The sequence below is a fragment of the Urocampus carinirostris genome, chromosome 11 (assembly GCF_059441175.1).
Source record: "Urocampus carinirostris isolate Australia breed hairy pipefish chromosome 11, RoL_Ucar_1.0, whole genome shotgun sequence".
NCBI lineage: Eukaryota > Metazoa > Chordata > Actinopteri > Syngnathiformes > Syngnathidae > Urocampus > Urocampus carinirostris.
In genome coordinates, this window is record NC_142359.1 from 14,524,823 (window position 1) to 14,547,096 (window position 22,274).

A 22,274-nucleotide genomic window follows, 5' to 3' on the forward strand; every position below is an offset into this window, starting at 1 on the left:
GGACTGAAACATTTCGAGGCTGAGGAATATTTCTGATGTGCGTTGTACACATTTTTTTGTTTTGTTTTTGTTTTTGAGTCATCATAATTAAGCTTTTCCTGTCCTTTATTTAGGAAAAAATAGTTTTAAAACTGCTATATTTTTGTGGGTGCTTGTTTGAATTGGAGGGGGCTTGTGCGCCCTCCAAATAGAGCTGTGTATATATTTTGTACGTATGACTTAAAAAAAACAAAAAATTACTTTTGCTAAACTCTAATCTGCTACGTATAATAAGGAACACTAAATTCACCAAAAATGGGGAAACAACCAAGAAATATGCTGAAAGAATAGTTCATGTTGCCTTTTTGATAAATAAAAACAAACTGGTATGCGCAAATGAGTCCGTCTTGCCGTGAATAAATAGGTGCTTCAAGTTTATCATCACTTAATAATCGGTATTGCAAACAATAATTGGGAGCAATTGGCTGAGGTTGACAGGAAAACATTTGGTCCATGCAAATTTTTGTTGCATAGAATCCCAATTCACTTTTGGATTTTGGCCAATTGTTTTCACTGTATTTTTCGCAATAAAAGGCACACAAAAAATAGTATTTTGCGAAATAATTTTCATATATAAGGCACACTGGACTATAGGGTGCATAGAATTGCTACAATCAGAGCTAGAGTTGCATAAAAATAGATAAATATATTTAAATCAATTCATTTCTCATAACAATTTTTTCCCTGCTTTGAAGATCTACACAGCATGCAATTACTTTTACTCAATTATTTAGATGAAGAACAAAGCTTACTACAGTTTAACTAAAAATCACTGGATCCAAAGACATTTTCCTCCTCGGTATTTGGTTATAAGACGCGCTGTTCCTCCTTTCACCTCCCTCATGTCATATGTCATTTCCGCTTCTCGCCAATGGTTTACAAGCTTAACAAACATTAGAGAACACAATCAGAACTCACAGTTTACGGATCGTGGAACCACCTGGGTCGTAGGGGCACCACTTCCTGTGGTGTGTCTTGGGCAAGTACAGCCTGGCGGTACCCATCCCTCTCCAGGCTGTTATTTTTTTGTAGAGGTTTGCTCGCTCACATGAAACAGATGGTACTGGTTTCCAGATTTACCAGTAGCCGGTTACGCCTCCTGATCTGACTCAGATACAGCACCTTCATCATCTGGTCGCCGTTGTTTTTCAGTGTAAAGCGTCATCCCACTCTTCAGAGATGAGCCGCACCTCCGCATTGACTGCACCAACATGTGACAATAATAATAATAGAAATACTAGATCCTAGATAACTGAGGGAAAAACCTTTGAGTATCACATCGTACAATTCGCATTATGTTCCATGAAATAAATAGATTCATTGTAATTTTCTAATGCAACACTTGCTCTTATTATAATTGATGACCTAAAGCCCAATGCCTTTTCCACGTGTTGTTTGTATCTAAACAGGTCTAGTGGATGGGATCCGGCGCTCTTTTTGCTGTGATCCGGGTTCGATTTCCCTTGCATCCAACTGTTGCAATTGAAATCAAAGTTTAAAACGTAACGTATTTTCCCCACTGTAAAGCACATTGGATTCAAAGGCGCCCACCCCAAAAATAGTCTGTTGTGATATATTCTTCATATATAAGGCGCACTGGACTATAAAGCGCATGGAATTAGAATTTTATTAAGGGCTGCGTGCATTGATTGATCAGTTAAAATATATCACTGTTCTGCATTTTAAGACACGTACGACGTACGAGAAAATCTTTACGGAAAAACGCAAATTTGTCAATTATGGGTAACATCCGGTATACACTGACTATGATGAAACGGCAAATCAATCAAGTCAAACGAGTTTGCCACGGTAGCCTCTATCTCGGTATCATTTTTTTTTCCGTTGCAAACGAAGCGAGCGGTTTGATGCTACTGTGCGCATGCAACTGCCGCCTCGGATTTCATGTGGTAGTTATGTAGAGAACCGGCTTTTTCAGCTCTACTCATTAAAGAGAGCCAGCTCTCAAACGGCTCATTTGCTTTGATGCATTATGTTACAAATCATTATTGTTGTATAAAGAAGTTAAGAAAAAAAGGAAGTATAAAATGAGAAAATGAAAAAAGACAGGTTTGTGGTTATCTCTTTAATCAGTATATTACCGACAATAATTTAATGCAGAAAATGAATTCATAATTTGAATAAGAAAATGTATTATTCTACTTAATCATATTTGCATGTATTTGTTTTCCTTCTACAGTGAACGTCCAAGCGACTTAATTTGTGAACTTTTTTATAATAAACCTCATTCATGTCGAGCAACTCAAGATCTCACAACAAAATGTTCATTAACAATATATATGATATAACGAAACACATGTACAATATAACATGTTAATCTACATAAATAAACACGTTTGAAAAAAAAAGGTTTTTTTTTTGTATTTTGTAAGGGAATATACAACATTTTGTAAGGGCATGGAGCCGTGGAGGTTGACAGGTATGCGATTCAAAGGCGCCCACCCCAAAAATAGTCTGTTGTGATATATTTTTCATAAATAGGGCGCACCGTACTAGAAAGCGCATGGAATTTGAATTTAAATAAGGGCTATGCGCATTGATTGATCAAACTATATCGCTGAATGTTTGTCATGAGGCAAGAGAAACAAGATTCTTACCTTACCTTTTAGCGCTCCCGTGTGGCCACTTTGAGAACTGCCAAACTCGACCTAAAAGTCCAGTCGATTCGATTTGAAAAGAAAAAACGAAAACGTGCATCGCAGACGCGCAGAGTGGGAGGACGAGGCTCGGAGGCGTCACATCAAACTCCAGAGCAACCCCAAACGGTGCACAGTCTTCAGACTTCAGAAGGGGGACCGGACCCCCACCGAGGCCCCCACCGCGATAAGCCCATAGGGGGAACCGAGACGCTGGGGGGAGGATGCAACAGGATGCGCTGTCGGATGATTCCAAGTGAGGCGCCCCATCCTGGGATGATCGCCGGCGGCGGCGGCGCTGCTGGAGGAGGCGACTGAAGTCAAGCATGCATCGGATCGGCCCGCGGCGGCGCAAGCTCCGGGCGCTCTGGGCTTGGCTGGCCCTGCTGGCGGTCTCCGTGGCCGCCTGCAGCGCGCTCTTCACGGCGTGGACTTGGCGCCAGACCCGGGACCTGTCGCAGTCTTTCCACATCCTCCAGGAGCGCCTCGAACAGGTCGGGACCAGAACTTACATCACAATCTTTTGACGTTTGGCATTAGTCAAAGTGGTTTTTGGCTGAGGGGCCACAAGCTAGAAAAAAAGCATTCTCACGAAAAGAATAATGGCATAAAAAGTGCCTTAGCTGGAGGGCTGGGGGTCTTTTTGGAGGCTCACAGTTGAATTATGATTCTGAGATGTACAATTTCATTATAGAACGATTATTGAGTTTTTTTCCCACACTATTTTTTTCCCCTCACTAAGATTTAATCTCTTGGACTTTTATCAATTTAACAAAAGAAACAAAATAATGATTTGATTAATTTACATTGCAGTTTATTTAACTTGGGGCAACTCGCGCAGACTGGAAAGTAACAAAAAGGAATTAAAACAAAAATGTAAATCATCTATTTAATTAAATCTTTCTGTTTTTTTTTTAGATTTTTTACAAAAATGTTTAGATGAATATGGAAACTTCACTATCGATAAAGTTTCTTTATAAGTGTGACGTTTGAGGTGTACTTAGAAAAGTGGAAAGAAGAACATTTTCTCTACTAAGTATATGTTAACAATGCCCAATAAAGTTCAAAAAGCCTTTATAATTATTTTCCACCACGCATATCAGCTTTTATTTTACTTTTATCAGATATCGCAACAGATTAGGACGTAAGAAATGGGTGGGGAGTGAGATTTTTGGCGTGATTTCATGCTCATGCTTGTATTCAGCCGGTGTAGCGTGAAAACGGTGAAAGTAAGAAAAGGACTGTTACAAATACAGTCTAAACGCTAATCTTGCACACGCTGCGCAAGCTGAAATTAAGCCAGATCATGGCATCAGTTGATAAATATTTCTCAAATTTCGGACAGCTCAAATTTCATCCGGGTGGGCTTCCTCAATGTTCTCCGGTTGATTAACGGTAGTCAGCAAATACAGCAAAAGCCGGTGCTTTCCGAGTGCCGCCAGGTTTGGGCGACAACCAGTGGACATATTTAAAACTGCAAGTCGTCGTGTGACTCAATGCTGCTCATTTTTCTCTTGTGCTTCTCTCAGCATTGTCTCGCAGGCCACATAAAATGATGCGACGGGCACATTTCGTAGATTATATCATGCACTATTTTAATGCACCAAACACAATAATAATAGAAATGTCTCTGATTTGAGACCGGGTGGAAACATATGTTGGCCTGGAGAGGGATGGGTGCCACCAGGCTGTACCTGCCTAAGACACACCACATAATGTGGTGCTCCTAAGACCCTAGTGGTTAAGGGTTCCACACACACTCACACAACACACAAAAACAATAGTAATAATACTATTTGCTTGTTTAAAAGCGGAAGTCACCAACTTTTACCAAAACAGAAATCGAATGCTATAAAATCAAGCAGCCATAGACTAAAATACTTAATATTTTTAGTTATTTAAATTTAAAGAAACAGTATTTTTTTATTAAAGAAATGGTAGAAGTTTTTAAGGGGGGAAAGCGGTAGTCTGTAGTGTTTGCAGGTATGCTATAACTCAAACATACCGCCAGCAACTTATCATTTTTTTCAACATTTTTATTTTGCTTCCCCCCAAAAAAAAACGATTATGCAACTTAACCCGTGCATGCGGTTACGGGAATCATCGTGGGGGGATGTGTGCGGTGGCTTGTCCGAATACATATTTCCCACTCTGGAACCCACCTATTTATTGTCTTTGGCCCAATCCAAAACAATTGTTTACAGGAAAAGCCTCAAATGATTCAGTTTTTTCTTCTCCAAATCTAAATTAGTATTCAAGCTACACATGGAAACAGATTTATTATACCTTTCCAAAAAAATGTTTCAAATTCAGTACAGCAGCTATCCCCTTGCACAGCGAGTTTTTCGTTTTAAGAAATAATCTACGATCGGCAACGACTGCCAACTTTCCTTAGATGCTTTTCCAGAAGTTTTCCTGCTCTTGATGCCCTACAAAGGTTCCTTAATGTGTTGTTCCTAGAAAGTAATCGTGCAGGCAGTGGGATTGCCAGCGTTTTGGAGCCTCTGTTTTATTACTATTTTTAACTTAACTAGGGTTGTGACCAACGACTTTTTAATAATCGATTCATTTGTTTTTTGTTTTGTTCGTATTTAAAAAAAAAAATCTTAATTTTCCCCTCTATTCAAACATTCAGGGTTGGGTAGGGTTACTTTAACTTGATTACTTTCAATTACTTTTGGATTACTCCAATACCAAATATGCTCATAAAAGACAAAAGAAACTAAATATGAATAAAATTATGACTCACAACACGTGGTAAGCTTTCTCTCCTGGCTTTGATCTCTTTGATCTCCGGCAAAACTAACATAAAATGCGACATAAAGAAAACGAAAATAAATCCAAACAGCTTGCCAACATCATTTTTGCCGTTCCATGTATTCCGTTACTCCCCAAGCCTGCACAAAATGTATTCATTTTATTCATATTTAGTTTCTTTTGTCTTTTATTAGCATATTTGGTATTGGAATAATCTAAAAGCAATTGAAAGTAATCAAGTTAAAGTAACCCAACCCAACCCTGCAAACATTGAAGTTATGGACAGATTGAATAGAAGGACAAAAAATATTCACACTGAATATTCTATATACAGATGCTCCCCTACTTACGAACATTTGATTTATAAAAATCGGTAGATATGAACATTTTTTTCAGGATGTCGAAAAATATCCGGACATTGCTGTAAGTTAGATTTTGTATTGTGTGCGCCTTTTTCCGAGTACAGGGCAGTACTGTAGTGCTTCTTTCCACCACTGCTGGCGTGTGGCGCTGTGAGAAGTCATTCAGCATCCACCCCGAAGAAGAAATCCGGCTTCCTTTTCCTAGGTCGTGTGTAAACATTCTATACTGTATCCCTAAGAGCTATGACGTTTTTATTGTTCAATATCTCCTGCATCCATTCAATATGGTTGGTGTAAAGTGTAAAGAAGATGCGAGACGTTTCTTTTGAAATAAAAGTGGAATAAGAAAGATTGATGCGGTTGAGAAAATGGTCGAAACGCTTTTTTTTGGCCACTTTCTACCACGAAGGAGGAAGTCGCCTAACTTTTGAAGCCCATCTTTCAAAAGTAAGTTAAATTCAACTTTTCTTATCTGTGTAGAGCATATTTTTTAATTAAATGCTTATTTTTAGTACACAACAATACAGGTACTTATACAAGCCTTAAAAATACTCATACAAACCTTAAACATACAAAATATAGCACTGGAGTAACTTACGAATAAATTCATGTTACAAACAATCGTCCGGAACCCATCTCGTACGTAAGTAGGGCAGGGTCTGTATGTTGAATAGCCTAACAATAAACAGTAATATACACAAATCTATGCTATACACATGCAATATGTAAGATACTTTTTTTATATAGTGCAAAAAAGGGTGTTATGTTTAAAGTGCTACTACAATTTAGTTCCCAAATCAAGTGAAAATTCAATGGACTTTTGTTTTTGTATTGCTCAGTGGGGCATAAATGACACCACACAACGAATCAATGATGAACTTTGCTTTGCATAATTGATTGTGATCGATGTTATCGATTCGTTGTTGCAGCCCTACACTCACCTATACTTTGAAGCACCTGTGCGGCTGTGAAAAATGTGAACTTTCCTTAAAATACTTTTTCTGAAGAATTTACCGCAGGACCGAAGCACAGGCATGGTCTTTTCAGATTTTTTTTTAAAGTATCTGGGACTAATAGAAAAAAAACTACTTCCTTTATATGCCTTCTCAAAGTTTGATAGGACCCGTGTTTATAATAGAACTAGGCCGTCTTGACGTGTTTTTTCCCTCTCTAATATACAAAACTAGGGATTTTACCACCTCTTCTTTGTTTCGTTGTACCAAAATACATATCAATGCGTTTGTCACAACCTTTCCTTAAAGGGACAGTGTGTATCATTTAGCACCCTCAAGTGGTTAAAAAACGTATTTTATTTAAAAAATAAAATCACAAATCTGATTTCAATTAGAAGCAATCTATCATTTAAACATTTGTTTTTAAATTCTCAAGGTTTGAGCAATTTGTATTCATTTTTACATAAAAAGAGCCTCCCCAAATGATGGCTGACATAATTGTCTTCCATCTTGCTGTTACAAGTACACAAAAAATGAAAATCTTGGGAAAGGCTGGCGGGAAAAAAACGAGAAGGAAAATAATGTGGTTTGGTCACTTTGAATTTCTGTTGTTTTTATTTTTCTTTGTGCTTTTTAGCGACATCTAGCGGTCAAATAATACACATTGTCCCTTGAAGATGCTTTTTCAAGGATTCTATATCCATATTGGATTGGCTGTGCAATACTGTTAGTATTTTTTGAATCCGTTGTACACTTTCCTTGAGTTCTTTCAGGTATAATGTAGTCCTGCTGCTTCGGTATCACCTGTTTTTTTGCAGCATAAATGATTCAAGCGTTTCTTACAAATCCAAACAAGCTTACCCCAAAAGACCTTTCCTAGGGGCCCTGGCTTTCCGGTTGCAAGTTTTCAGATTTTAATGGAGGCAATGAAGCTGTTTTTTGCTCTCCCTAACATGTTTTCCAAGTTTCAAAAGAATTCGAGTTTTGTTTTTACGCCAGCAACATTTTCCCTTTTATTTCCTGTTTTTTACTTTGCGTGCTAAGAATGTGCACTTAAGCGTCAAATGTAAACAGTCTCTTTAATATGCCAGTTGTGTCGCCATTTCCGATGTAACTCTGTCATTGCCGGGTTTTTTTTTGTATTTGTGTTTTTGACACTCAATGGAAATTAGAGGGAAAGCGCTCATCTTGGGATCAAGAGGTCGTAGGTTCGATTCCCGGCTCCTCCGAGTTATATGTCAAAGTGTCCTTGGGCAAGACACTGAATCCCTGATACCCCCAATAAGAAGGTCGGCGCCTGGCATGGCTAAATGGCTGCTATTGGTGTGTGAGTGTGTGTGTGAATGGGTAAGTGTGAAGCACATTGTAAAGCGCTTTGGGAGGTCTTCATTGACTTGAAAAACGTTATATAAATGCTGACCATTTACATTTACATTGTCCCTCTAGAAGAAAACCTTTCATATTGTGTGATACGTGTCGATCTGAGGTTTGTAGGAGCGTCTTATGCAAGGTTGGGCAAACGTTTTGAGTCACAAGCCACATTGGGTTAGAAAATTTGTCAAAGAGGCCAAGAGGATAAAAAAATATTGATTACATTTTTTGTTTCTGCGTATAATCCTGAATTTGATATCATAAAATAAGGCTACCTCATTTTTCTCAAATGCATTCATGAACAAATATACATTAAAGTTTTTTTTAATCCATTTAATTTTTTTAACAGAATTAAAGCAGAATCTTGTATTATTGTCATGAACCGGAAGAGGATCAGGACCCAAACGCGTGACGTTTCTCACACAAGCCTTTTATTTTACGGGAAATGGGGAGTTATGCACGTTAGGCAGCAGTTCGGCGTGAAATGATAGGAAGTCAGAGGCTGACGAGATCAATACCAATTGCCCGAGTAGATATCGGACAAATGGGGTCGATACCGAACAGGACGGGACAGACAGGATTGATAATGAAACAGAATATCAAAATTAAACAGGACAAATTAGAGGGGAACGAAAACTGGAGAGAATAATAAACAGGACAAAAATAGACAGGAACGAAACTGGAAACCGATATTAAACAGGACAAAAATAAACCGGAACAATACCGGACAGGAAATACCAACAGGAAACAGGACCGAGTCAAAACCCACGTCTTGCAGGGCAGAGGTTCGTTGACGGACTGACAAAGGAAGGGTGAGAGTACTGAGCTTAAATAGACGGAAAGCCAATCTGTCAATGAGCCGCAGCTGGCGCCACACGGGCGGGGCCAATTGAGCGCCATGGCAACCGTGACAATTATGTCCCTTTTTTAAGCACAAAATCTGAAAACGGATTGAAACGTACAGAATTTGATACATAAAACAGAAAGTACAGAAAAATCTAGGGACACACATGTAATATATGCAGAACTGTTCTTACCATCATATAGATCACATGCGTCAAACTCGTGGCCCGCAGGCCAAATGTGTCCCGCCGCATCATTTTATGTGTCCGGCGAGACGATGCTGAGGGAAGTGAAAGAGAAAACAAGAGCTGCATCGCGTCAAACAATGACTCACAGTTTTATATATATCCACTAGATGTTGCCGAAGCCAGGCACCGCTGTATTTGCTGGCTACCATTAATCAACCCGAGAACATCAAGGAAATCCACTTTGAATACTAAAAGATGTGCTGTTTAAAGCAATATGATATACAAAATAAAATAAAAAATGGCGCCTGGGTGTTTTTGCAGATGTTTAAAGTAGCTTTATCTCCTTTTAATAATAGATATGACAACTAAAAACAAAGTTCCCATATTCAGGTACACATTTTCATAAATAAAATAAAAAGCAGAAGCACTTTTAAATCATTAGCTCAATCATTTAGTGTTTGTATGCTATTTATGTCACTTTTCAGTCTGCATGAATTTTCCCAAGTTAAATAAACTGTAGTGGAAATTAATTCAATTGCTGTTTTGCGCTTTATTGAATTTATCTAATGTTTTTTTACAAATCCAGTTAATAAACAATACATGAGATTAAATCATCGTAAAGGAGAAAAAATATTAAGGGAATAAAAACCTCAATAATTGTTTCATTATCAAATATTTCATCCCTGATATATAATTTACAGGTGAGCCTCCAAAAAGACCCCCATCCCTCCAGCTAAGGCGCACTTTTTAAGCCATGCATATACAAGTTTGGCCCCATGAGAAGGTTTTTTTCTTCCATTTGGTCCCTGAGCTAAAATGAGTTCAACACCCCTGATATAGATTATCATTATATTTGTATATTCTAGTTTGGGGGGCCGGTTTAATAAGCCTCATAGGCCGTATTTTGCCCCTGGACCGTAATTAGCCCATTCCTGGTATAAGGTATAACCCTGGGGGGCCTTTATGGGCTGCAGCCCACCTCGCTGGGTTCACTTGAAGTGCTTAAAAGGAAAGCGACAGTAGCTTTCCTTTCAAGCCTGCACACATAAACAGACTTCTCCTCCAGTGGGGCCCCCCGCCAAGCGTTTCCAACTTTGCTGGCTTTGCAAATCTCCTTTCTTTCCCAGAAAGACGCAACAAACCGGTCCAAGCACTAAAAACGTACGGGGGAGTGAGTGGGAGGCCGAGTATTCCAGCGAGTGATGCACACTTGTTCATGTTGGGCGAGTTAATGTAAAGAAAAGGAGTTTCTGTTACTATTTACTTTATATAAAAAGTAATTCTGCACCGAGATAAAGAAAATGCTTACCAAACTTATCAGTTTAACTCAGAATCACTAAATCCAAAGAAGTGTTCCTCCCCGGTGTTGGGTTAATGACGCGCGGCTTCCTCCTTCCACCTCCCTCAGACGTCATTTCCGCTTCTTGCTAATAGCTTACAAGCTTAAAAAACTTTCTGCTTTTTGGCCAAATATTTCACTATTTGCAGCATGTAATCTATAGGATTTGATTCTCTTTCGGTGCCATCTTGTTCCGTTTCACTTTCGTTCGCTGCACATGCCGAAATGCGCACTTCTGCGCCAAACCATTGATGTAGACGCTGCACTTGCATTGCAGACTGGATTTGAGGGACTCGGCCCCAAGAAAACGGTACGCAGAATAATTGAAATCTTGGGAAAGGCGGGTAGGAAAAAAAACGAGAAGAAAAATAATGTGGTTTGGTCACTTTGAGTTATCGCTTCTCTGAATTAACTACAGTGCCGTGAAAAAGTATTTGCCGCCTTCCTCAAACCTGTAGGTTTTTTTTATATTTATCACTCACAAATGTTTTAAATCGTCCAACCAATTTTAATATCATACATAGAAAACCAAAGGAAATACAGAATACAGTTCTAAAATCCATCAGTACCACTTATCCCCAGTAGGGTCGCGGGGCGCTGGAGCCCATCCCAGCTATCTTCAGTTGCAGGGCACACAGAGAAAGACAACCATTCACACGCCCATTCATACAATTTGGACATGCCAATCAATTTTGGAATGTGGGAGGAAACCGGAGTGCCCGGAAGAAATCTATGCAGGCACAGGGAGAACATGCAAACTCCACAAGGGGAGGCCGACATCTGGAATTGAACCCTAGACCTATTTCCTCTGCACTTTGGGGCTGCACACTAACCACTCATCTGCCGTGTTGCCCCAATTTTAAAAATGTTAATTCAATTTATTAGGCACCAAAAGTTTTAGGCCTATCAGGCCCAGTGTGATAAAGAAATTGCTCCCCCCTTGTAAAATCACTAAGTAACTGTTTTTGGGTAAGCTGAGTTTTTTTACACCCAAAATTGATTACAACCACCCATTTTGAATCCATAAATCACCTAAATTTAGTTTGTTAGAAAAAGTACAGTAGGCTACAAAATCTAAAGAACACAATTGACATACCAGGATCCAAATAAATTCCAGTAGAAGTTAGAAAAAATGTGATTGAAATCCAGTAAAAGGTCACGAAGCCATTCGCAAGACTGTAGGACTCCAGCGAACCACTGTCAGTGCCATTATACACAAATTAAGTAAATTGGGAACAGAGGCAAACCTTTCCAGGAGTGGTCGACCAACAAAGATTACTCCAAGAGTGCGAGGACAGCTCATCCACAAGGTTACACGAGAACTTTGAAAACCATCTAAGGAGCTGCAGGTCTCACTGGCCTTAGTTAAGATCAGTGTTTATGAGTCCACTGTGAGAAAGACACTGGCAAAAAATGCCATCCATGGGAGAGTTCCCAGGCAAAAACCACTGCTGTCACAAAAGAACACAAAGAGTTGTCTCACATTTGCCAAAAATATCATGATATTTATCAAGAATTTTGGAAAAACTGGACCGATGAGTCGAAATTTAAACTTTTGAAGGTGTGCAGCCCTTTACATACGGTGTAAAAACGGCATATCATTTGATAAAAATAACACGATGCCACCAGTGAAGCATGGCGGTGGCAGTGAGATGGTTTGGGTCTGCTTTGCTGCCTCAGGTCCAGGACAACTTGCTGTGGTTGACGGAATAATGAATTCTGGAATTTACCAGAAGATCCTGAAGGAGAACGTCCGACTATCAGTTTGTGGATCATGCAGCATGACGTCTGAATGGCTCCAAAAAAAGAAGAAAAAAAGAAGGTTCTGGAATGACAAGTCAACATCCGGATTATATATATCAATCCAATTGAGATGCTGTGGTATGACCTTAAACGGGAAGTTCATGCTAGAAAACACTCCAATGTGGCAGATTGGAAACCATTTTGCAAAGAAGAGTGAGCCAAATGTCTTTCACATTGTTGTGAAAATCTCATTACCAGGTATCGTAAAGGTTTGATTGGCCCAACTCGCTATTAGGTTCAGGGGCAATTAAATATTTACATAGGTCCAGATAGTTTTTTTGTTTACTGCCTTAATAAATGGTTTAAAATGGTTAATGGTTTAAAATTGCATTCTGTATTTCCTTCGGTCGTCTCTGTGTGACATTAAAATTGGTCTCATTTGAAACATGCCCTGCGACTGGCTGACAACCAGTTCAGGGTGTCCCCTGCCCACTGCCCGAAGATAGCTGGGACGGGCTCCAGCACCCACGCGACCCTACTGAGGATAAGCGGTGCAGATAATGGATGGACGGACGGGTGGATTTGAAACATTTGTGAGTGATAAATATGCAAAAAACAGAAATCAGGAAGAAGGCAAATACTTATTCATGGCACTGTAGCACATTCACCTTACACACAAAAGGTCCCAGGTTCGAGACTGGGTGGAAACATATGTTGGTCTGGTAAGGGTTGGACGCGACTGTACTGTACTTACCCAAGACACACCACAGAAAATGGTGCCCCTGCGACACTGGTGGTTAATGGATCCAACCAACCAGCAAGTCAAGCCAAGTCATGTTTATTTGTGACGCCCTTACTCACAAGGAGTCTCAAAGGGCTGCACAGACCACAGACTATTGCAAACTACAGACTATTACTACACCATCCCCTGATCTAAAACCTACATGAGGGCAAGGACAAACTCAAAAACCTCAGCATGAGTCGAGTGAAGTCAAGTCATGTTTATTTGTGGTACCCTTAATCACAAGGAGTCTCAAAGGGCTGCACAGACCACAGATTATTGCAAACTACAGACGATTATTACACCATCCCCTGATCTAAAACCTACATGAGGGCAAGGACAAACTCAAAAACCTCAGCATGAGTCGAGTGAAGTCAAGTCATGTTTATTTGTGGTACCCTTAATCACAAGGAGTCTCAAAGGGCTGCACAGACCACAGATTATTGCAAACTACAGACGATTATTACACCATCCTCTGATCTAAAACCTACATGAGGGCAAGGAAAAACTCAAAAACCTCAACATGTGGAAAATGAAGAAACCTCGAGAAGGGACCGCACATGAGGTAATTCCCCTTTCAGGATGACCAGGCTGCAATGGATATTGCAATAAACAATACACAGACATAGGTTTTTCATATGCTATAGAATAGAAGTGTGTTTTTAAGCCTAGATTTAAACATTTCCACTGAGGTTGCAGATCGGATCTCAGGGGGCAGAGCAATCCACCACACCGGGGATGGAGAAAGCTCTCAAACCTGCGGATCTCTTCTTGGCTCTTGGGATCACTAGTAGACCAGCATTTTCAGAGCAGAGGCTCCGAACCGGAACATAGGGGGAAATTAAATCTGAACGATATGAGGGAGCAAGTCCATGCATGATTTTGTATTATATAAACAGAACCTTAAAATCCCATCTTGAACTGACAAAATTGGGGTAATGTGATCAAACTTTCCTCGTTTTTCTCTGATTTAAACTGCTCAATCCTTGCATTCGATAAATCTGAGATGTCGATTTTCCTTTTCTTGATTCCGGTCATGGGTTGTATTTAGAGTGGGATGATGGTTCCAGAAGTCAGACCGGTTGAAAACCACCGTACAGTAATTGCTTTCCAGAAACGCAATCCTTTCGTAACGTGTTACTCCGAACACCGCAAGGGAGCGAGTGGGCGGCGGAGCTTCCGAACGAATAATGCACACTTGTTCATCTCTTCTCTCGACGCAGGTCAACACGCAGAGGAAGGCCATCGTGCAGCTCATCCTGGAAAAACGAGAGCTCCTCGTAGGCCAACGGGTGAAGCGAGACGGTACGAGCACGCACACGCACTTCCATTCGGGCCGCGGGCCACTCAGGCCGCAGCTAAAAGTCGACACAGGAAGCAGTAGGCAGCTGGATGGCCGCGGCAGAAATTACAGGTCTGCCCCGAGCGGCCTCGCGGCCCAGGAATCCAGTTGGCTCCAAAAGCAGACCTTGTTGCACGCTTTCGGCCCATCGCATTGATTTCTTTCTTTATTTTTAGGGGGGGGTTGTCGCATCTGCCGCAGCTATGATTTGTTGCGAAAGCATTGCTATTTGATGACCTATCATTGCGGTATTTAGAGTGGCTTGGTGATTGCGTCCGGGACTCAACCCCTGGGGCTGTGTGTGTGGTGGCCATTTTCTTTACAGAAAACAAAAAGAAAACAAGCTTTTTGTCCAAAATTGGGTGCGTTGTTTCACGTGTCCTTTAAAAGTTAAATATTTTTTCTACTAAGTATGTGTTGTTAATGTCCAATGGGGTTTAAAGAGTCTTTTTGACTTTCTATTATCTTTACTTTTAGCCAAGCTGTTCAGGGTGAAACACACTAGGTAGGAGAAATAGGGTCTGGGGGAGAGCTGGAAAGTGTAGTATGAAAAGGTGAAATAAGACACCCTCCTCAAGTACAGTCCAATTGCTGGCCCAAACCAAAGAAGGATGCAGGGTGTACTTGAATTTTAATGTTGAGTTTTCTAGGTCAGGAAAATGCTTGAATTTTGTGGGAAGTGCTTGAAAATGTTCGACTATGTTACTGTTGCCACGTTTCTTGGCATTTTGACTGTAGACCATGCAATAAGTGAAAGAAATATTTGTAAAAAGTGCGTGAAAATGACGCCGACACGTCTGCTCTGGTGGGTTGTCGTTATGGTGTTGTCATGTGAAGCATCACTGCCCTCTACTGGTCACACCAGAAAAGACAGCTCTATTTAAAAACCCGCTCTTTTGGCTCGGCTCACTGAGAAGAGCTGGCTTTTTCAGCTCCAAAAAGGGTACTCAGATATAATAATAATTAATAATAATTATAAAAATTAATATAATGATATATTATCAATAATAATAAAACCTTATGCACCAAATTGTTTAGTAATTAGTAGTTTAGTATGTCTTGCAGGGAGTCCCACAAAACACATGAAATATACTTTAAAATATTCACAGATTTCCGCAAAAACTATCAAATAGAAAATTTTATCTTTTTACAGACTGAACAGATATAAAGTCAAACAACAACACAAAATCCCTGAAAACACAAAACAATCAAATTAAAAATTAAAAATATCAACTCTTCAGTGCTATAAGAAAATGCTAAAATGCAAAAAAAAAATATTTACAATTCTATTTTAACCAATTTAAACACAGATCCTCTGAAAAACTTGCTAAAAATATAAATTAAAATAAGCAAAAAAAAAGCAGAAGATCAGCAATTAAAACGTTGAATGCACTCTGCTTCGAAGCAATCAATATCATTAAAATGAGTCCAAATTTAGCTCATTTTTCTGCTTTTTCCCATACAGTACTTTCTTTTTTTGTCTTTCTTATTGAACTCCATTATTACCCAAAATATATTGAGCCTTTCCGTGTTTGAAGACCAATGTGACGTAGCCAAGCTGAGCAAGCATTGTTGAGGCAGAATTCATGTCAGTTTATAGCAGACCATTGACACAAAAAGATTGTATATCATAGATAGGAGCAGCTCAAACTAGCAAAAAATATGAGCAAGCAGCAAGATAGTGGCTTTATTTTAATCGTTAAAATCAACGGCAATGGATTTCTTCCTTTGAAGGTACTGGAAAAATTGAAAAAATGGCCATGAAAGTGCTTGCAAAGTGCTTGAATTTAGCCATGAAAAAGGTATACAAACCATGAAGATGAAAAAAGAAGAGTTTATTCAAGCACATCTAAGAAATGCACATACTTGCACGCGCATCATAAACAAGCTAACTTAGGCTGGAAACGATGAAACAAGGATGTGATTTTATGCTTGTGTTCGCGGTTTTCTGTTATTGTAGCATGAAAATGGTGAGAGTTAGAAAAGGACTGTTTCAAATACATTCCAAACGCCAACCCAAACTCTTAAAAAGATTTAAAAAAAATAGTCTATTTCAATTATTTTCCGAGATAAAGCATGTTGAAGACAGCATTTCTTGTCTTTGTTATTCTTAGCCGTGACGTCATCGGAAGAACACCTGCACCCTAGCAGGCGAGTCGCAAAATTGTTTTAGATTCAAAGAGGTTCCGAGTGTTTTGAGTGAAGTTTTACAAGTTTTCGTGAAGAATGCGTAGGCGTTGTGTTGCAGGTAGATGTAGTCATAAAAAGAGGCTAACTAGCAAAAAAAAAAAAAAAACACACGGAGAGCTGCCAACCGCGGGCTAACCGGGACCGATCAATGAAAACTGGCGGCAGCTTTAATGGAAAACCGCGAGACTGTCTGACCAAAAAACATGCAGCGTGCAGCCAGGCTAACCGGGAACTGAGAATGAAAAGCAAAAACAGCTATGGCGACAAACACAAAGCCGGCCAGGAATGAACAAACCAAGAAACGCAGCAAAATTGGCGTTAAGACCAGGCAAACCGATCAAAAATATAGGGTGAGTAACGAGGCTAACCTGAAACCAACAACCAAAAGCAGCAACAGCTACGGCGATAAATATAGGAAGGGACACAGTAAAATCAGCGCTAAAGCCAGGCTAGCCGGACAAACAACACACAGTGGGCAGCCTGTGAGTGCTGAACAGGAGCAAACAAAACAGGAAAGCCCTAGGCAGACATGAAATTAACAGGGAGCTAGCAGGACAAAATGATGCCAACTCAAATGAAAAGCCACAATACGAGCAGAAATGAGCAGTATGCATTCACTGTTTACTACACTCACTGTTTCAAAGCTGGCCTCATATGTTTTGTTAACGGGATTCACCATTTTGAAAGTGTTGTGTTCCTTCAATGACGTCACAGCTTTACAGAGAACGAGCCAGACGGGTCAACTTTAAGATATTTCTCGAGTCCCCCTGCGCGTGGAATATTTCACAACGAGTTTGCATGATTGTGTGGAGGAACACACGCGATCTATGCCTCATTGGAGAAAGAAATTCTGTTTGGGAATACACTTAAGAACCGTTTCATCTGAATCCCTTGCCACCGCTTCGTCTACGTCAAGTCGCATTCAGGACGCTTTCTTCTACCCCACTGGGGTCCCCCGCGAGCATCCGGCCACGCTCCGATAATGAAAAGAACAGTTCGAGGGAATCGAGCAAAACGCACGTGACGGGAAATCCTTCGAGCATCTGCTAAGCGTGTTAGGTGGCAAATAACCACGGCGCGAGAAGACGTTTTCGCATGTGGAACCGCACCAGTGTTTTTTACTCTGTCACACTCACGATCTGTCTGCCCCGACTAAAGGGGGGACGCTGCGCGGGAAGCACGGAAACGGGAAGAAAGCGGCGTCTCATTTCGAGAGTAAGTGGCCTGGCAGATGCCTCTTCTCACGTTAGCGTCTGGAGAAATCATCCAACCCCCTACCGCCACAAAAAATAAAGCCTTAATTGACTTGCTTTTCCTTCCCCCGCAGTCACAAAGGTCTCCTCTCAGCAAGGTAAGGAAGGGGGCCACGCCGGGAGCCACCAGGACTGGCGGCACATCACTTGTCTGATTTTGCTGTGGTCTCAGTGGGGGAAGGAGGCGTAATCAAAGGCTGGGAGGAACGCGTCCTCAACATGAGCAAAGCCGTCACCTACAACAAGGAGGAAGGAGCCTTCATCGTGGAGAAGCCGGGTGTCTACTTCCTCTTTTGTCAGGTAACTACCCGATCCGGCATGCCAAAATACCGATGTGAGGGACCCGCCACCAGACTGGTAGACTCGATGGAATCAATTCGACTTTCTCATCCTTTTCAACCCGGCCTGCAGGTATTAAAGCCCGGCAGAACCCAAGCCTGACACATTAACTTGATTTGAAACACTCAGCCGGAAGCAAACCCCGAAATTTGATATTTCATTTCTGAGGACTCAGGAGGAGGAGAGGTTTTTTGGGGTCGGGTTCCGGCCAAGCTGGAGCCTAAGGTCTTACCTCTAGTTCAATGGCACCGTTTGTGACTAGCCACACAATTTTCTATGAAGGACTGAGTACCTTTCCAGAATGCCTTTGAAGCATCCGAGGGCCACCCACAAAAAAACCCAGAATTAATTAAGCTCCAAATCAATCAAATCACTTTAAATACAAGACCAGCATAAGGCAGTGAAGAGTTTGAAGCTGTTTTGATGAAGTCATGTTTATTTCTATAACCCTTTATCACAAGAAGTCCCAAAGGGCTGCACAGACCATAGACTATTGCAAACTTTAGACTATTATAACACCATCCCCTGATCTAAAACCTGCACGAGGGCAAGGAAAAACTCAAAAACCTCAGGATAAGTCAAGCCGTGTTTATCTGTACAACCCTTAATCACAAGAAGTCTCAAAGGGTTGCGCAGACCACAGACTATTGGAAACTACAGACTATTATTACACCATCCCATGATCTAAAACCTACATGTGGGCAAGGAAAAACTCAAAAACCTCAGGATAAGTCAAGTCGTGTTTATCTGTACAACCCTTAATCACAAGAAGTCTCAAAGGGCTGCACAGACCACAGACTACTGCAAACTACAGACGATTATTACACCATCCCCTGATCTAAAACCTACATGAGGGCAAGGAAAAACTCAAAACCTCAGGATGAGTCAAGTCGTGTTTATCTGTACAACCTGGAATCACAAGAAGTCTCAAAGGGCTGCACAGACCACAGACTACTGCAAACTACAGACGATTATTACACCATCCCCTGATCTAAGACCTACATGAGGGCAAGGAAAAACTCAAAAACCTCAGGATGAGTCAAGTCGTGTTTATCTGTACAACCCTTAATCACAAGAAGTCTCAAAGGGCTGCACAGACCACAGACTAGTTCGGACTAAAGAAGTCTGAGCTCATATACAGAATCTTAGATGGTCTTCAAGTTACCATGTCAGCATAAAAATCACAGGCATTGATGTTAAATAATACTTCAAATGAGACCCAATTGGAATTGATGGATCAGAATGAAAAAAAATCTACCGGTATGTAAAAAAATATAGGGACAGACATGGGGATTTGGAAATCCTGAAAGCATGCATAGAGAGTTTTGGAGTGGAACTTGGTCCTCCATAGAAAATGGGTGGCGGGCCATAAAAGGCCCCATGGCATAGGTTGAACACATCTGTCTCAAAAAGACTGTTGTGGAGAATGTAGAGAGTCGGAAAGTCATGATCCATCATCCTAGATAATGTTTCAGAAGAAAGGCAGGAACTCCAGGATGTAAAGCAGTGGTCGGCAACGCTCAGGCTGCCGGTACCGCCCCTGGGTCAGTTGGTACCAGGCCACACAGAAAGAAAAACATATCTACACATCTATTATTATTTATGATCTATGAATGCATTTTTTAAAATTCGGGAGCACATTAAACCGAGGTTTTATATCACTGCAATTGAGCAATGAGTCGGCAAATATTCCTGATATTCCGAGAGCGCGAGATCTTAACAACTAGACCACTAGGTTTGTAGACGAAAAGCAAAATGCATTCAATTGTATCTCATCATCACAGTATTTTTACCCCCGGGACCATATGGTACACAGTTGTAATGGAGCATTATGGGAAAGAGTTCAACCGAAACATCGTTGAACTGTTGGCAGAATAAAAATAGGGCGATGAAAATAAGTGCAGTAAGATTTACAGCAATATAAAGAAAAAGTAATTCACAAGGTATATCATTTCACGTTTTCATGCAATAGTACATATTTTTCAGAGTTTCATTTAGCAACAACAAAAAGATAAAAAATAATGAGTCGCATGATATGTTTTGACAGTTTTGTTTAGGGTGAGATTACCTCATGTTCAGTCCCTTCTCAAGGTTTCTTCATTTTCCTCATGCTGAGGTTTTTGAGTTTTTCCTTGCCTGCATGTTGGTTTAAGATCAGGGGATGATGTTATAATAGTCTGTAGTTTGCAGTGTCCGTGCAGTCCTTTGAGATTCCTTGCGTGTCACAAATAAACATGACTTGACTTGACCTATCCTGCAGTTTTTAAGTTTGTCCTTGCCCTCATGTAGGTTTTAGATCAGGGGATGGTGTCATAATAGTCTGTAGTCTGTTCAGCCCTTTGAGACTTCTTGTAAATGAGGGCTATACAAATAAAAATGACTTGACTTGGTGATGGCCCTGGGGAAGAATCTGCCTCTGAGCCTGTTTGTCCTAGTTTTGAGGGACTTGTGGCGCTACCAAACGGGGTGGGAATTGTCTTTTATGATGTTAATGGCTCTGCTACGGTATCACAAGCCAGCAAAGTCTCCTAGGCTGGGCAGAGAGCAGGTGATGATCTTTTGGGCTATGTTGATTGCCCTCTGTATGTTTTTCCTGTCCGCTGCTGTGCTCCAAGCATACCTCAGGGTGATGCCGTATGCCAGAATGCTTTCCACTGTGGCTTTTTAGAAGGACACCACAGGGACCTTGTTTCGTGTTGTGAACACCCTCAGGAAGTGGACTTCTCAGAAGGTTTTCTGGTCTTTGCAGGTTCTGTTCAACGAGCAGGAGTCCCAGTACGTGAAGCTCGACGTGGTGACGGGTGGGCAGAGGCCGCAGAAGCTGCAGTGCATGGAGGGTTACGGCACCACGCCGTCGGCGGGCCCGCACCCTTCGCACTTCCTGAAGCCGTGCCAGGTCTCGGGGCTCCTACGCCTGGACAAGGGTTCCCGGCTGCACGCCCTCACCGGCCCGTCCTTCCGGTTGCACACGGTGGGCAACCCGTCTGCCTCGCCTCACGTCTTCAGCATCTTCAAGGTCAACTGAGGACCTCTGTGCCAAGTCCAGCCCCCTTAAACGCTCCTTTATTTACCTGAGGGTCGGATGAGAACCGGACAGTGCTCGGACGGACGACGTTCGCCTCCTCACGACTCGACCAGAAAGACAGTCGGGCGTCGGGATGCCCAAATATGCCATAAACCCAACTTGCGAGTTGAAGGACATGCCGCAAAAAATTTTTTGTTTATCCCTTTGAACTATTCTTCTTTATTAAATTTAACGGCGGTAGACACCATCACTTTGGTGCATTACTGCCCCCTTTTGAACTGTTTTCCAAATAACAAGTTGGACTTGTGAATGTTTTTGAAAGGAGCAGTCGCTCTCCCGGTTGTTGTTGCTTTTTTTATAGAACCAGCTAGGATTTCTTTGGTTATTGAGCGGCGTAAAAGGCAAAAGAATAGACACCTTTCCGTGTCTGTAAACAAGTGTGACGCATTGTTTAGGCAGAACAATTTTGGTTTTTGCAATTTTGTAAATTGCGACTCGAAAACGCAATTCAACTTACATATCTTCCCTCGCTCTATTCAAACTCCCGCTCTTTTGGGTCAAGAATGCGCACGCTGGGTGATGACGCAGGCTGGAAAGGAGTCTATTTGGTGCAAAACAAGACAAGATTTTTTTTTTTTTTCGTTATAAAATATGAAGCATGTTGGGAATTCCTTTCAATTTTTTTTTTTTTTTTTTAAATCTCTCTTGATGCCAAAAGATGGAGCAGCTGCATTGGTACTATTTTTAAAACAAAGGTATCAATTTCAATTCCACAACAAGTTCTACATGTATGTTTTTCAATTGTTGTCTTAAATATAAAGTTGTGTTTTTTTATTCTGTAGGAATCAAGGGATTAAAAATAAAACAGAAAAAAGAAAGGTTAAAAGACTACTACTTTTAAGCAGTCTTGATTTAATGAGGGGATCTGATTATTTTCCGTTGGGTCCAAAAATCTACTATCACAAATCACCTGATTTGGTGCTATTTTGTTATATACTGTATGTTTGAGAATAACAAACAATCATGAAATTTTGACTTTTTTTCAAGACAATAAGATTTTATTTTAGAAGGATTAAATTATTTTTTCCCAAGAAA

General features: G+C 40.8%; 1 protein-coding gene across 1 annotated transcript; it reads left to right on the top strand.

The window, feature by feature from the left end:
• Window positions 1-2,754: 2,754 nt before the first annotated feature.
• On the top strand, window positions 2,755-22,070 carry tnfsf12 (TNF superfamily member 12). The gene is made up of 6 exons (XM_088347780.1): window positions 2,755-3,187; window positions 14,254-14,335; window positions 17,721-17,777; window positions 17,890-17,913; window positions 17,988-18,115; window positions 20,904-22,070. The coding sequence occupies exons 1-6, from the start codon at window positions 3,020-3,022 to the stop codon at window positions 21,177-21,179; spliced, it is 735 nt and encodes a 244-aa protein (XP_088203906.1). The 5' UTR covers window positions 2,755-3,019; the 3' UTR covers window positions 21,180-22,070.
• The last annotated feature ends 204 nt before the right edge of the window (window positions 22,071-22,274 follow it).

Coding starts and splice junctions, on each gene's coding strand:
- tnfsf12 (XM_088347780.1), top strand. CDS start 3,020: ATGCATCGGATCGGCCCGCGGCGGCGCAAGCTCCGGGCGCTCTGGGCT. Junction 3,188..14,253: donor TCCAGGAGCGCCTCGAACAG/GTCGGGACCAGA, acceptor CTCTCGACGCAG/GTCAACACGCAGAGGAAGGC. Junction 17,914..17,987: donor AAAGGTCTCCTCTCAGCAAG/GTAAGGAAGGGG, acceptor CTGTGGTCTCAG/TGGGGGAAGGAGGCGTAATC.